Below are 14022 nucleotides of genomic sequence, written 5' to 3' on the forward strand. Positions count from 1 at the left end.
CTGCTGCGCCGAGCAGATCAGCTGCTGGGCGGCCGAAGGAACCTTCCCTGGGTCTTCCCCCTCTTGCTGGCGGGTGGGCGAGCGGCGGGCATCAGCGAGGAGCCGGGGTTTCCCCTTTGCGTGGGCGGCCGGGAAGACCCAGGGAAGGTTCCTTCGGCCACCCAGCAGCTGATCTGCTCGGTAGCGCAGCAGCAGCGAGGAGCCGAATCGGGGTTTCCCCTATGCGTGGGTGGCGGGGAAAGCAAACTCCACCATCTACGCATGCGCGGCCATAGAAAAAAAGGGCGCGCATGCGCAGATGGTGTTTTTACTTCCGCAACACTACATCGCAAAAAATCGATTATCGCGAGGGACTTGGAACGGAACCCTCGTGATAATAGAGGGATCACTGTATTTAGCAGTAGAAATTCTGCTCTTAATTATGGTTGTTCATTGGATTCTGCTTGTAGAACGTTTAAAAATCTACAGCCAAGACAATAACCCTAACATCTTTCTAAATTTACTGCAACTCTGGAAAAAGGAAATAAATTGAATCAAATTTTATCAGAGCAAAGTGGTAACTTGTATTATTTGGATGACTTTGGGTTTCACTTCATTTTGTTCTCTGTTACCTAAAATTGATATAATTAACATAGCAACTTCAGTATAAGATCATTATCAATCCAGAAATAACTGAAAAGAAGCAAAACATTTTCAAAATAACTATATATAGAAAAACTCTTTTAATCTTGAAATTTTTATATTAAAATAATTCTAATCTGAAACAACTGCCACCACAAAGAATAATTAGACAAAAAGGGAAGCATCACATTTTTTCATAAATTGTAGGAAGGATTAGAAATCCTGCCTTTTGAAGATAATTGAGCTATAGCCAAACTTATTTCATTGGTTTGCTGCTCACACGATGGACCATCCTATTACTTTCCCCATCTTATCCTTTGCGTGCTTCCAAATTTGCACCAGAAAATACATCAATTTTTCAGAGAAGATCTGAAATGTGAGTGAAAAATAATGGCATGGACTAACAATCCATTCTGCCAAATGAACAGCAACCTACTATAGTATATATCACTAGATAAATATGATTTTTTTAAAAAAACGTATACCTACATGTATGCCGACAATGCTATTAAGTTCTCACAGAACATTATTGTATGCAGAAGGTTATAAATATGTCTCCAATGTTTCTACTCTCCAATATGTAAGCACGAAGTCATATAACCACATTATTTATATATATATTCGCACTTCACTTTTACTTTTCTATTTTCTGTGTGACAGAGCCATCAAATAAATAGCTTGTGGGATTGCTAATGTACTCATTATTTATTTCCCACACAAAAAACAAACAAAAAAGTTATCTAGATCTACTGGCAACAACAGCAACAAGCGTATATAAATGGTCTAAACCAGGGGTGTCAAACTTGATTTCATTGTTCAGAGCCAGGGTGGCGCAGCGCTGCAGACTACTTCAGCTAACTGCTAGCTATTGTTCAGCAGTTCAAATCTCACCAGCAACTAAAGGTGGTGACTCAGCCTTCCATCCTTCCGAGGTGAATAAAATGAGGATCCAAATTGTTGGGGGCAATAGGCTGATTCTGTAAACCGCTTAGAGAAGGCTGTAAAAGCACTATGAAGCAGTATATAAATCTAAATGCTATTGCTATTGAGGGACGCATCAGGGTTGTTTTTGATCTTGAGGGGCCAGGTTAGGCGAGGACAGCATGATGTCACTTGTGTCAGAGGGCACCTGTGATGGCCCAAGCACTTTGCAAACAAAAACAGGCTCCCAAGCTCTGTTTTTGCCTAGAACAGCCTTCTGCAGGTGAGCTCTGTTTTTGCTGGCAGATGCACTATGGACCTATCCTTCACTATTTCCAGGACAGGACAGATCTAAGCACCACATGGGCCACATCTGGCCCCGATGCCTTGAGTTTTACACCTCTGGTCTAAACAATGAAAAAGCATAGCACTGTTCTGCCAGTGTGTTTCAACCGCCCGTAATTACAGGGTAATTAGTCCAGGAAGACACACACCACACGATAAAAGGAAAACCCAAAAGTTTTTATAATCAGAAAAATAGAAACAGATCTCTTTTTAAATATCAAAGGGATTTTCTGGTACACACAGGGCACAGATGAAATGCAATCCAATCGCTCACCCAATAACTGGGAAATTGAGTCCAATTCTAAAGTCCAGAGAGTCCACACACACAATCCTGAACAGCAAAAAACCACGATCTTGACGAAACAATGAATCAGATAAACTGCCATGAGGCTAACACACCAAACTGCACTTTTATCTGTAGCACTAATTACAGCAGCCCCATCCAACCACAGGTGGCCTCATTTTCTCTTGTAATAATCCTTCAGTTGTTGTCTCCTGTTCAGAATCCAGGGATGATACAGATGATCGATCTCCTCCTGGGCTGTCTGCCAAACTCCCTTCCTCCCTGTCACTCACGCCTCCTTGGTCAGAGGAGACAGTTTCTACTGGAAGCAAAACAGGCCTGCGGCATGTGGATGTCTCCCCCACCTCCACCTCCACATTGCTTGGGGCAGGAGCTGGGCCAGAGCTAACCACAACAAGCACTTCACAAGTATCTTGGCCAATTTTTATGAACAGAAGGTAACTAGCAGATTCAATAGACTAGCTTCACTAAGTCACAATATTATTTAAACAATAACAATAACAACAACAGAGTTGGAAGGGACCTTGGAGGTCTTCTAGCCCAACCTCCTGCTTAGGCAGGAAACCCTACACTACTTCAGACAGATAGTTATCCAACATCTGCTTAAAAACTTCCAGTGTTGGGGCATTCACAACTTCTGGAAGCAAGCTGTTCCGCTAATTATTCTAACTGTCAGGAAATGTCTCCTTAGTTCTAAGTTGCTTCTCTCCTTATTCAGCTTCCACCCATTGCTTATTGTTCTACCCTCAGGTGCTTTGGAGCAGGGGTCCCCAAACTTTTTACACAAGGGGCCAGTTCACTGTCCCTCGGACTGTTGGAGGGCCGGACTATAAAAAAAAAACTAAGAACAAATCCCTATGCACACTGCACATACCTTGTTTTAAAGTAAAAAACAAAATGGGAATGAACTATTTAGATGTGGGAGAAGGTCTGAAATTCATATATGTTTATGTTTTGTTTTTAATTTTCTTTTGTTGACATCTGATTGCCTATACAAGGTTTTCTTGGCTTATGAAAAATGTATAAAGAAAGAAGGAAGCACTTTGGCATAATGGTTAATAAGTTAGAAATGTAATTGGTGTTGCACTTTTTGAAGGAACATTAAGGAGGGAATTTAATTAAAAGAAAATGAATGTAACTGGACGACAAAATTAGAAAAAAAAACCTTTTGCAACTTTTTTGATGATTGATATTAGTTTACCGCATTTTATTCATGGAAAATTACATGGTACACTGTGTTGTTTGAATGTATGTTGAGAGAAAAATTTAAAAAAATTACCCCCCCAAGAAACAGTCCTTCTTTCCTCTGTCCCTCCATTTCATTCTTCCTTCCTTCCTTGTTCCCTCCATTTCTCCTTCTTTCCTTCCTTCCTTCCTTCCCTTCTTCCTCTCCACTTCTCTTTCCCTCCCTCTCTTTCCCTTTTCTTTCTTTCTCTCTCTCTTTTCCCTGTGCTCTTGTCACTCACTGGCAGGCCGGATAAATGGCCTCAGTGGGCCGCATGTGGCCCGCGGGCCGTAGTTTGGGGACCACTGCTTTGGAGAATAGTTGACTCTTATTTGTGGCAACCCCTGAGATAATTGGAACACTGCTATCATGTGTCCTCTGGTCCTTCTTTTCATTAAATTAGCCATGCCCAGTTCTTGCAACCGTTATTCATACGTTTTAGCCTCTAGTCCCCTAATTATCTTTGTCGCTCTTCTCTGCATTTTTTCTAGAGTCTCATCATCCTTTTTGCATCGTGGCAACCAAAACTGAATGCAGTATTCCAAGTGTGGCCTTTCCAAGGCCTTATAAAGTGGTATTAACACTTCACATGATCTTGATTCTAATTTTTATTTCTTCTTCCAGTTCTAGTTACTTTGTAAACATTATGCAGCCTGGTACAGTATTAGGTTGTACTGAATTAAATGAGTCAGCAATTTTACATGACAAAGTCATCTATTTCTCATAAACCTGCAAGCAATAAAACACATCACAGAAATATTGTACGATTTCATATAATAATTCCAATATCAGATTTTGCATCACAGTATATAGGTCTTCTAATTCTAACAATCCTAGAAAGTATAGTATACTCAATATGTGAGATTTCAAAATGATAGAAAGTCCACATACGTGCTATTTCTAAGCTATTCTGTAACATTTTAAGAATTCATTTACGTTGTTGCTTGCAAATTAGATATATATTTATTGTTATTTCTACTAACAAAAATGATAACAGATCTCCAGTTTCCAAATATAGGGATACTCCCAAGCTCCACTTTATTGTCAAACGTTTAGACTTTCTAAAGGTAAATACAAATTCCCTTAGGTAACTATAAGTGACACACCAAGCTGCCAGGTGCAATATTTTACCTTTTAAAGAAGAGATGAAAGTAATGGATCTTTCAAAGCTAACTAAAATAAGAAATTCCAATGTTATCATAATCCCATGCTCCCCATACTAACTGTTATGTTTAGCCTCAGAAACTCTCTGACTCTTGATTACTGTTGGATCATATATATATGTAGAGATTAACAACACAACTGTAGCATAGAAAATTAATCTAGAACTATTAACTCCAGTATGGGCAAAAATACTTTATGCACAAGATCAGCAGACACAACTGTTTCTCTTTTATGTGAAAATTGTTTCTGGCAGCCTGACAGACAAAACTACATTAACTCTCTTTCCAAGACAACAGTCCTTCTAATATAATGGGCAATTGACCCAATACACAACCCCTTCACGGAACATCCAGATTCATTTTCATTAACGTTATCTTCCAGAGATTCAGTATGCAGCAATCCATTCAAATGATAGAATAATCTCTCTATTTATGTATTTATTGGATTCATAAGCCTCTCAATTCCATTATGACTCTTGGAGACACACAATACAGCACCAAAACAATATAAACATTATAAAAACATCATCCAGGGAAATTTAAAAAGTAGATGTCTGGAAAAATGACACCACTTCCACTAAGCGATTAACTCCCACTGGGCTTTTGTCACCCATTGCAATGATATATGGGAATGGTTTGGGCAGGTGAGGGTGGGACAGAGGGATGTTGCCTAGGGAATAATCAGATAACAATGGGCATAGCCTTCAGTTGAATAACAAGCAGAGAAGGAAACTCAAAAGGGAATCTTCCTAACTTATCAGGCTGAGTAAGGTGGTGGAGGGAGAGATTTGTATTATCTGACTTTCAAGACTGATGACAGCCTTCCCAGGTAGACCAGACAGGAAAAAAGAACAAATTAACTGATTTTATTGTAAGGCTATATTAATAGCCATATGTGTTCATTCCTACCAGTCTTTTTTCTCAATCGATGTCCCTAAAAGATATTCCTCTCTGGCCATCAGTCTCTCATTTGGAAACTAATTAATCAGTTAACAATGGGATAACTCCCAGCAGTGACCCAATGACTGCCAAACTATTAGAAACCAATTCCCCCTTTGGCTTCTTTAATCATACATAATAACAGCTTCTAAATACCTAAAGATTGGGATCATGTTATTTCTGTCCCACTTTCAAGAAAAGTAACAGCATTATTTTTTTCAATTATCATCCAAGTAGCCTCCTACTACGTATTACTGAGCATAGGGACCTTTCTTTCTAGAACAGGGGGGTCAAACTCCCATCCCGGTGGCAAGATGCTCCACACGCTGCCCACACCCTGCCCACACCCTGACACGCCTGTTCTAGAAGATCAGTAAACAAGTGGACATCAAGTCCAATAGGCAACCAATATGCCTTTCTGCAGTTTCTAGTAAAGAAATATCCACATGTTTACTCCTACTTCTCATCTATTGTCTTCACTGATTTAAATCCACCCTTTGTTTCCATCCCTAGAGAAACATTCTGGTATAAGCTGTTTCATTCCTCTATAAAATGTAGGTTTCTTATCTAATTAGGATGTTGGATGAAAACACCATGACACAAATTAGATGCGATAGTAGCAGTCACCTCTATGAAGATATCTCAATTCGGAAATGAATAAAATGGGATTGTATTTCAATATTGTGTACATTCAATAGCTAGCGTTCTAAGCAAGGCAAAATTCTACCACCACTATCACCACAATTTAATAAAAGATTGCTGGTTGCACTTCTCTGTGCCTATGTTATGGCTGTCCTTTCTCTAACTCAAGTTAGCCTCAAAGGAATGTATGGATCCTAGCAGATAACTGTGTAGAAGAAAGGCACACAATAAACTATTCTTGTCTTGAAGGAAATGATACGCTGTAATGCCAACAGCACATCAAAGGAAAGAATAATCTCATTGGCTTCATTTTTCAAATATCTTGGTATTTTATTTCAATACTCAAGAAACTACTGCAAGCAAATTAAATCATTTCTGATTAGGCTAACAATAGCACTAAGTCATTCTGGTCTTTTTTATACTAGAGGAGACAAGAACATGCCTGTGGCTATAAAATTGCTTAAAACTAAACGTATTCCCCAGATGTTATATAGTTGCCATACAGTAACTTAAGGTTCTTAGATATTATTCAGTCCAGATTCCTATCAGTGCCTTTCTGGGTATCTTGCTGAATCAAGCATGTACAACAGTCTATTTGGAAATCAGGATGATATCTCTGGAAACTAGAACCTACATAGACTGGCCTTATTTTTTACCCAAACTCCATTTTCCTAGTGATTTATTGGTTTCTATGATCCTTCTTAATAATTTTCTCTTTCCCTAGATAGAATAATATATATCAGTGTGGCTCCCCAAGGCAAGTCTTCCTGGTCACAGTGAGTACAAGAAATAGAGGAGCAATACAGCAGTAGCTATTTGACACATCTTTCAGGTAGAAGAGGACAAATTAGGATGGTAGCATTGGCAATAAATAAAGAAAGAACTTTAACCAATTACCGATTCAGTATCACCTGCCTAATGGACTGCAGGACTTTTTTCCCCTAGTGTCCTTTAATGTTATGCCTTCTGCAATTTTGGAGGAAATGTATAATAATATATCTTTTGCAGAGCGAACCTGGAGGAATCTGAAAGCCTTGCCCATCCATTTCTAACATCTGCTTTTATAGTAATTTGCACTCTTTCGTTATAACTCCAATTACTAATAGTAGTTTCACTCCTTCTGGGGATGACTTCTTTTGCTTCCTACTGGTAGACAGCATTATTGGGAATGTAGAAAAAATGTTTTCAACCCCTCAATACTCCTATTATTTCAACCCAGAAAATTCTACAAAACCTCTAATCCTTTTCAGTATAAATGTGTTATTTATCATATGTGAATAATGTGTTGAACAAATATTTAGGACCACACATAGTTGGTTTTCTGCCTGTGCCAATTTAAAATTAAGAATGATGACTTTTCAAAGACATCATCGGAATATAGCATTTCATTCTTTGGCACTGCTGCAATATTTAAATAGATTGGTTTAAGCTAATATTATTGGGCGTGCTACTGAATTAATTTCCTTCTGGTAAGCTACAAGTAGACAATTTTAACTATATGATAAATTATGTTGCCAAATGAAATGGATTAGTAATCAGAGATAGGCTGTCAGATCAATTTCAGATTTAAATTCCTCTTTTCCCTTCACCTGTTCATTAAGTTTCAGATGCATAGCAATCTCAGTAACTGATTATGCATTAACAAGCTGCTCTTACAGGGAGGTGTAACTTAGTTAACAGACATATTCATTTAAACATAATTCAGAGTTAATATATTCAGTTCACAAGTCAATATATAAACACCCCTTTCTCCCCTGAAGTTTAATTTCTAGCTTGACAGAGAAGTGATAGTTCATGCAATTATGATGCAACACACCAGAAACTTTCTGAAGGTCAAAGGAAAACAAGGAAAAAGTCAAATAATAAAATGTTTTGCTCTATGCAATTTAAAAGAACAACCTATATTTCAACGGGTGGGGTTTTTATATTGTCTTATACTATATTATCTTATATTATATTATTTAAGTTCAGTTTTTTTAAAAAAATACTGAAACATTGAAAATGCAGAAAAGAGCAATTGAGATTATCAAACTGCTGGAGCAAGTACCTTTTGAAGAATGAAATAGGAAGAGAAAAGTGCAGGTTTTTAAAAATAGAAATATAAATTATTCAAGTTGTGGCGGGAAATTGGTAGGAAAAGGCTTTCTCTGAATTTATTAGAACCTAAGATCATACAATGCAACAGAGTTGTGGAAAACATAAGGTGGATACCTCTTCACATAATGTGCAATAGACAGGACAAGTGGCTATCATAATATGTAGAGATGGCCACTAAACTTCAGTTTTAAAAGAGCAGTCATAGATATTAAGAATATAATGTACAACCTCCAGTAACTGAAATAGTCTTAACAGCAGGTGGCAGCACCTAACCAGCTTTAACTGATCTTGAAAAAAACTAGGCAGAGTTAGATGTGGTTAGCAGTTACATAAAACAACTTTATTTTAGAAGTGAACCACGGTGAATCATGCCATAAAAACTGGGAAACCTCCAATTTTTTTTCTTTTTCTAGATCCGGACTATGTTAATCTAGTCATTCTGAGCAGCAGTCCAGGCATTTTCTAGAACTGAGTCGTTCATAAGAAGTAGTTTCTAGTGTTCTAATTAGATACCATACAGATTTAATAAAAATATAACTGGTCACACAGTCAACCCGATACTTAAGACTGGATCTGACATTTTTATCCATCTATCAAAATCTTCCCAAGGACCCGGGATATCACTGTAGGGTAAAAAATATTCCAAGAAAATATGCCTTTTGCAATTGATGGTAATTTAGTCTTTGCTGATGGTGTTCAAATAGTGCTCAAGTTGTTTTTGGATTGCACTCAAAAAACCTATAACTATGGGTACTATCTTTGCTTACTTTGCCTATTGTTCTACTTCTGTTTGCAGGTCTTTGGTTTTTTGTGTGATTTTCCTCAAATTCTTTATCTTGTAGTCTCCTACCTCCAAGGACTCCCACGTCCACTAACCAGACTGCAAATATACCTAGACAGAGTACCTAAAATGTCAAATTATGATTTCATATTGAATCTAACATAACATTAACTACCTTTCCGCATCATTACTTTAATATTGGTACATCACTGCAGTGATAATAACAGAACCAAAGCTTAAGATAAAACAGAAGAATATTCCACAGTGCAAGACACATATTCAAGGCATTTCTTGTATATACAGTACTTTCAGAATATGAGCAAATTATTTACAAAACCTTTTAAAAATAAGAAATTTAAGAAACTGTAAAATCATCTGCAAACAAAATTTAAGCCACAATTTCAGGAAAGAATAAGAACAAAATTATTACATACACACTACACAATACACACACACAAATATAATTATATGTGTGTCTGTGGGTGTGTACTTTTTCTGTTGAATAATTATTTTCGTTATCAGCAAAAATATGTTACACACACACACGCACACACATACACAAAGATAATGAAGGCTCTCTACTTTGTACAAATCATTTCCATATTTTAAAAATAGCTTATTTATTCCATTCATAATGTATCTCAACCATACAAAAATCTACTTGCATTTCTTCCCAAAGTACTCATTCTGACAGCTCCTGGCAGAAAACTCAGTAAGATTTGAAGAGAGGGATGCATTTCATTGTAATGCATTTGTTCATTACTCAACTGACCAGCAGAAATTGAATTAAGCATTCAGCAAAACAATAGACATTCACCTATTTTACGAGGCCAGAAATATGAATTTCCTTGGAACATATCTGACAATGGAGAATGTTAATATTATTAGAATCAACTAAGGCCAAAGTTTTCCCCACCCACAATATTCTGGAGATTTCCAGAAGATTCTTAGAACATTCAACAACTAAGAAAATAAATAAAACATAGAAAGTATTATAAAACCTACCAGCATTAACTATGGCATCAATCTCAAGTACTGTGATATCACCTCTGTATAGGGAGACTTTTTCACTAAGACTTTTCTGCAGCAAGAAAGCTTCATTGGTGTTGTCTTCTGTAAAGAAATAGAAAAGAGTTTAAGGAATGGTAGCCATCGCCTTATACTGGATTTTTTTTTTAAAGGCAATTATCCTACTACTATCAGTTTAGTACCACATAATTAAAATAAACATTACAAATTGTATATATTTTAATTTGCATACTCAAATACTTAATATATACAAATACAAATGTAAACTATGCCACGAGTTTCAATGTACAAAGCAGTTCAACTCCAACATTTATTGTTTATACAATAAATGGATAAATAACTAGCAGCTGCTGTGGCCTAGAGGTAGACCTCTTGCCTCATAATCAGGAGGTTGCGAGTTCGATTCTACGTAGAGGCAGATGCAAGGTCTCCTGCTTGGGCAGGGGACTGGACTGCAAGGTCTCTTCCAACTGCTAAATACTCATCTTTTTCTATCTGTTTACCAAACATGAAAGGATACAAGTAGCTCTCAAGTGACTATTGCAATTGAGCTCCAAGTTTTTGTTGTTAACCACAGCAGTTTTTTGAGTTTTACCATATGTTACAACCTTTTGGCCACAGTTGTCAAACCAATTTCTGCAGTTGTTAAGTGAATTAAACAGTCGTTAAACAAATCTCCCTCCATTGATGTTGCTCATCAGAATCCAGCTCCAAAGTTTACAAACTGTGCTCTCAGAACAGTGCAACAGTCATAAATACATGCCAGTTGCCAAGCACCTGAATTTTGATCATGGTCATAAGTCACTTTTTTCAGTGTTATAATTTTGAACAATCTTAAATCAATGCTTGTAAGTTGAGGACTACCCATATAATAAAATTAATCATCGATCCCCCCCCCCACCCTAAAACACATTAACAGCAGCCATCTCAGAAAGAAAACAGCATTAGAACTCCACTTACAATTCCTTGCACCAATTGTGTCTTTTCCTGAAATTATGTGTGGTCAACCATATACCGTAATCCGGAGGGCAGGAAGCGACATACAATAGTTGCTTTAAGGAACTACAAATAGATACCATAATCATATTCTCATAGACACTCCACAATATGGGACCTTTTGGCTTTCAAATTCAAAGAACAAAGTCAAATTCAAAGGATCATAAAAATCAGCTTTTTGTAATTGTGCCTTGTCTGGATTTTGGAAACTTTTCCTTTGGACTTCAATTTCAGAACAGTACTATGTAAGTAGTATATGCAACAAATGTATAGATGTATTTGCATGTTGGTATTATGTCAAGTGTTTTATCAGTCATTAGATTTTTAGTAAAACAATCAAATCAGAAATCAAAAAGACTTTATTTGACTATGAAATCTGTAACTTGTACAGCTTTTTATCTGGCTAACTAAGCAGAAGATAAGCCCCAAAATGATGATATGGTTTGTTTGATTTTATCAAGTGAAAGAATACTGGCTTGGCAGAGTATTTTATTGGTCCATTTCCGCTTTATAGAGCTGCAATTGATTGAGATTGCAGTGTGAATTAGATGTGGTCTGTTCCACAAATGATGTATTTGCACAGTGCCACGACACATATTTAATTATGTTCTCATGCATTCAAATCATCTTCAAAGTTCCACAGGTGTATTGCTGAATAAGGATGATAGGTCTTTTTTTAATCTGTGGCATACACATTACAGTAGAAACCATTATTGATCCAAACAACTAATGTTTTCTCCAGATTCTTAATTATTCCCCAAGCCTTGTAACTGCTATTTCCAATTGGCCATTTTATTATCTTTGTGATCCTATTGCAAATTTCTGTGGGAGAGCTCACTGAAATTAGCATTAGATAAGAATACAAACTTAACCAGAGATAAAGGAATGCTCCATGAGGCAAATGTAACAAAGCAAGATTGCTGTGTCTTATTCTTCTGTGTCCCCCAAAAGCCTATAATTTTTGAAAAGAGATTGCCTAACACAAGGATGTCAAATTCCCGGCCCACGAGCCAGATGCATAACGCACTGGTCATACCTATGCACAGTTTAGCAAAGAAGAAAAATGTTCCGATACATCACATGATGCCAGTACGATGACTTGAGTTTGACATCCCTGGCCTAACAGGGCATCTTATACCATCACTTACAAAACTAAGCAAACATTAAGTACTTATTTATAAAAGCAATGAAAATGCAATCCTTTTGTATTTATACTTTAATATCATACACTATTGAATTCTCTTGTTGTAGTGGTCCAGGGGATAACTTCTCTGTAGTACACAGAAAAGAACAGTAACCAAACCCAAAACAAGCTATCCAGCTCCCTACAAGGTGGCAATGAGACCAGCATCTACAATGATGCTATTTTGTAAGACTAAACACTAAAGTTTAAGCAAAGATTAAACACTAAACACTAAAGTTTAAGCAAAGATTAGCCATTTCATTGGAAAAGTTACAAGCAAAGTTCAATGCACAGTTCTGAAGCAAATAAATGTGCAGGTCATGTGATGTGCAAGACTAGCTTTGTATTTGAAAAACATTTACTCCTACCATCTAACAAGTTGATGTTAGCACATCCAATTGGTAACTCAAGCTACAATATACAATATCATAACTGATTGGTAGCAGTACAAATACCACAGCTCCCCAGGAAATTACTGACAGAGTTATTACATTAGCATTTGTTTATAGAGTTATTTTTGTGCTTTTGATTTTCTATGAGAAAACAGTACTAAATCATACAACAGTGGGCCAGTAATATAAGACATTTTCCATCTATTTTATTATAAAATATGGAAAGTTAATTATGATCACAGACACAATTGTAACATAAAGAGATGCATCAAGTTTATTAATAATAACCCCTTTCAGGACCAAAACGGATATGCTATAGAATCCAAAGTGTACCACCAGAGGGTGTATTAATCAAGACAATAAATATTTGTGCTCAAAAATTAGTACATTTTAAATCTTATTGATTCATAAAACAGCATAAATATAATCAAAAAAACAAACTAAAATACAGCTTTGCGTTTCAGCAAAATAAACTAGCTGCCCAAGTATGGAAACACACTTTGGAACTCCTAATATTCTCAACTTACTAAAACTATGTCCATCTGTCACAACAACTTCTAGTGGAATACTTCATTTTCTACAAGTTTAATAAATAAAAGTCTCCTCCTGCTCAATGGTGTGTACATCCTTACAACTCTGGATGAAATAATATGTATACAGTGGTACCTCTACTTACGAACTTAATTCGTTCCGTGACCAGGTTCTTAAGTAGAAAGGTTTGTAAGAAGAAGCAATTTTTCTCATAGCAATCAATGTAAAAGCAAATACAGTGGTACCTCAAGATACGAACCCCTCGTCTTACGAACAACTTGTGATACGAACCCGGGGTTCAGAAAAATTTTGCCTCTTCTTACGAACTTTTTTCGAGTTACGAACCGGCGTTCGGAGACTGCTGGGAAGCCGCGCAGCTGTTTTAAAAGGTGACAGCCAGGCGGCGGGGCTTCCCAGCAGCCTCCCGAACGCCAGTTCGTAACTCGAAAAAAGTTCGTAAGAAGAGGCAAAATTTTTCTGAACCCCGGGTTCGGTTCGGGAGGTTGCTGGGAAGCCCCCCAGCCCGGCTGTGACCTTTTAAAACAGCGGCGCAGCTTCCCATCTGTCTCCGAACGCCGAACGCGGAAGTTCGGGTTTGGCGTTCGGCTTCGGGAGACAGCTGGGAAGCCGCGCGGCTGTTTTAAAAGGTCACAGCCGGGCTGGGGGGCTTCCCAGCACCCCCCCAAACCCCGAACTTTTGCCGAACTTCCGGGTTTGGGGTTCGGGAGGTTGCTGGGAAGCCCCCCAGGCCAGCTGTCACCTTTTAAAATAGCCGTGCGGCTTCCCAGCAGTCGCCGAACGCCGAACGCGGAAGTTCGGGTTTGGCGTTCGGCTTCGGGAAGCTGCTGGGAAG

General features: G+C 37.6%; 1 protein-coding gene across 3 annotated transcripts in view; it reads right to left on the minus strand.

Moving 5' to 3' along the window:
• The window catches only part of MACROD2 (mono-ADP ribosylhydrolase 2), a 1339842-nt gene that overhangs the window by 1291116 nt on the left and 34704 nt on the right, over nucleotides 1-14022 (minus strand). For 2 of the 3 annotated variants that reach the window (XM_070732607.1, XM_070732606.1), the window contains one exon: nucleotides 10044-10151. In XM_070732607.1, coding sequence (XP_070588708.1) covers nucleotides 10044-10151 — 108 coding nt within the window. The remainder of the gene's footprint in view (nucleotides 1-10043; nucleotides 10152-14022) is intronic. The other variant, XM_070732608.1, reaches the window with a different exon arrangement.

Source organism: Erythrolamprus reginae, chromosome 1 (assembly GCF_031021105.1).
Source record: "Erythrolamprus reginae isolate rEryReg1 chromosome 1, rEryReg1.hap1, whole genome shotgun sequence".
Classification (NCBI taxonomy): Eukaryota; Metazoa; Chordata; class Lepidosauria; order Squamata; family Dipsadidae; genus Erythrolamprus; species Erythrolamprus reginae.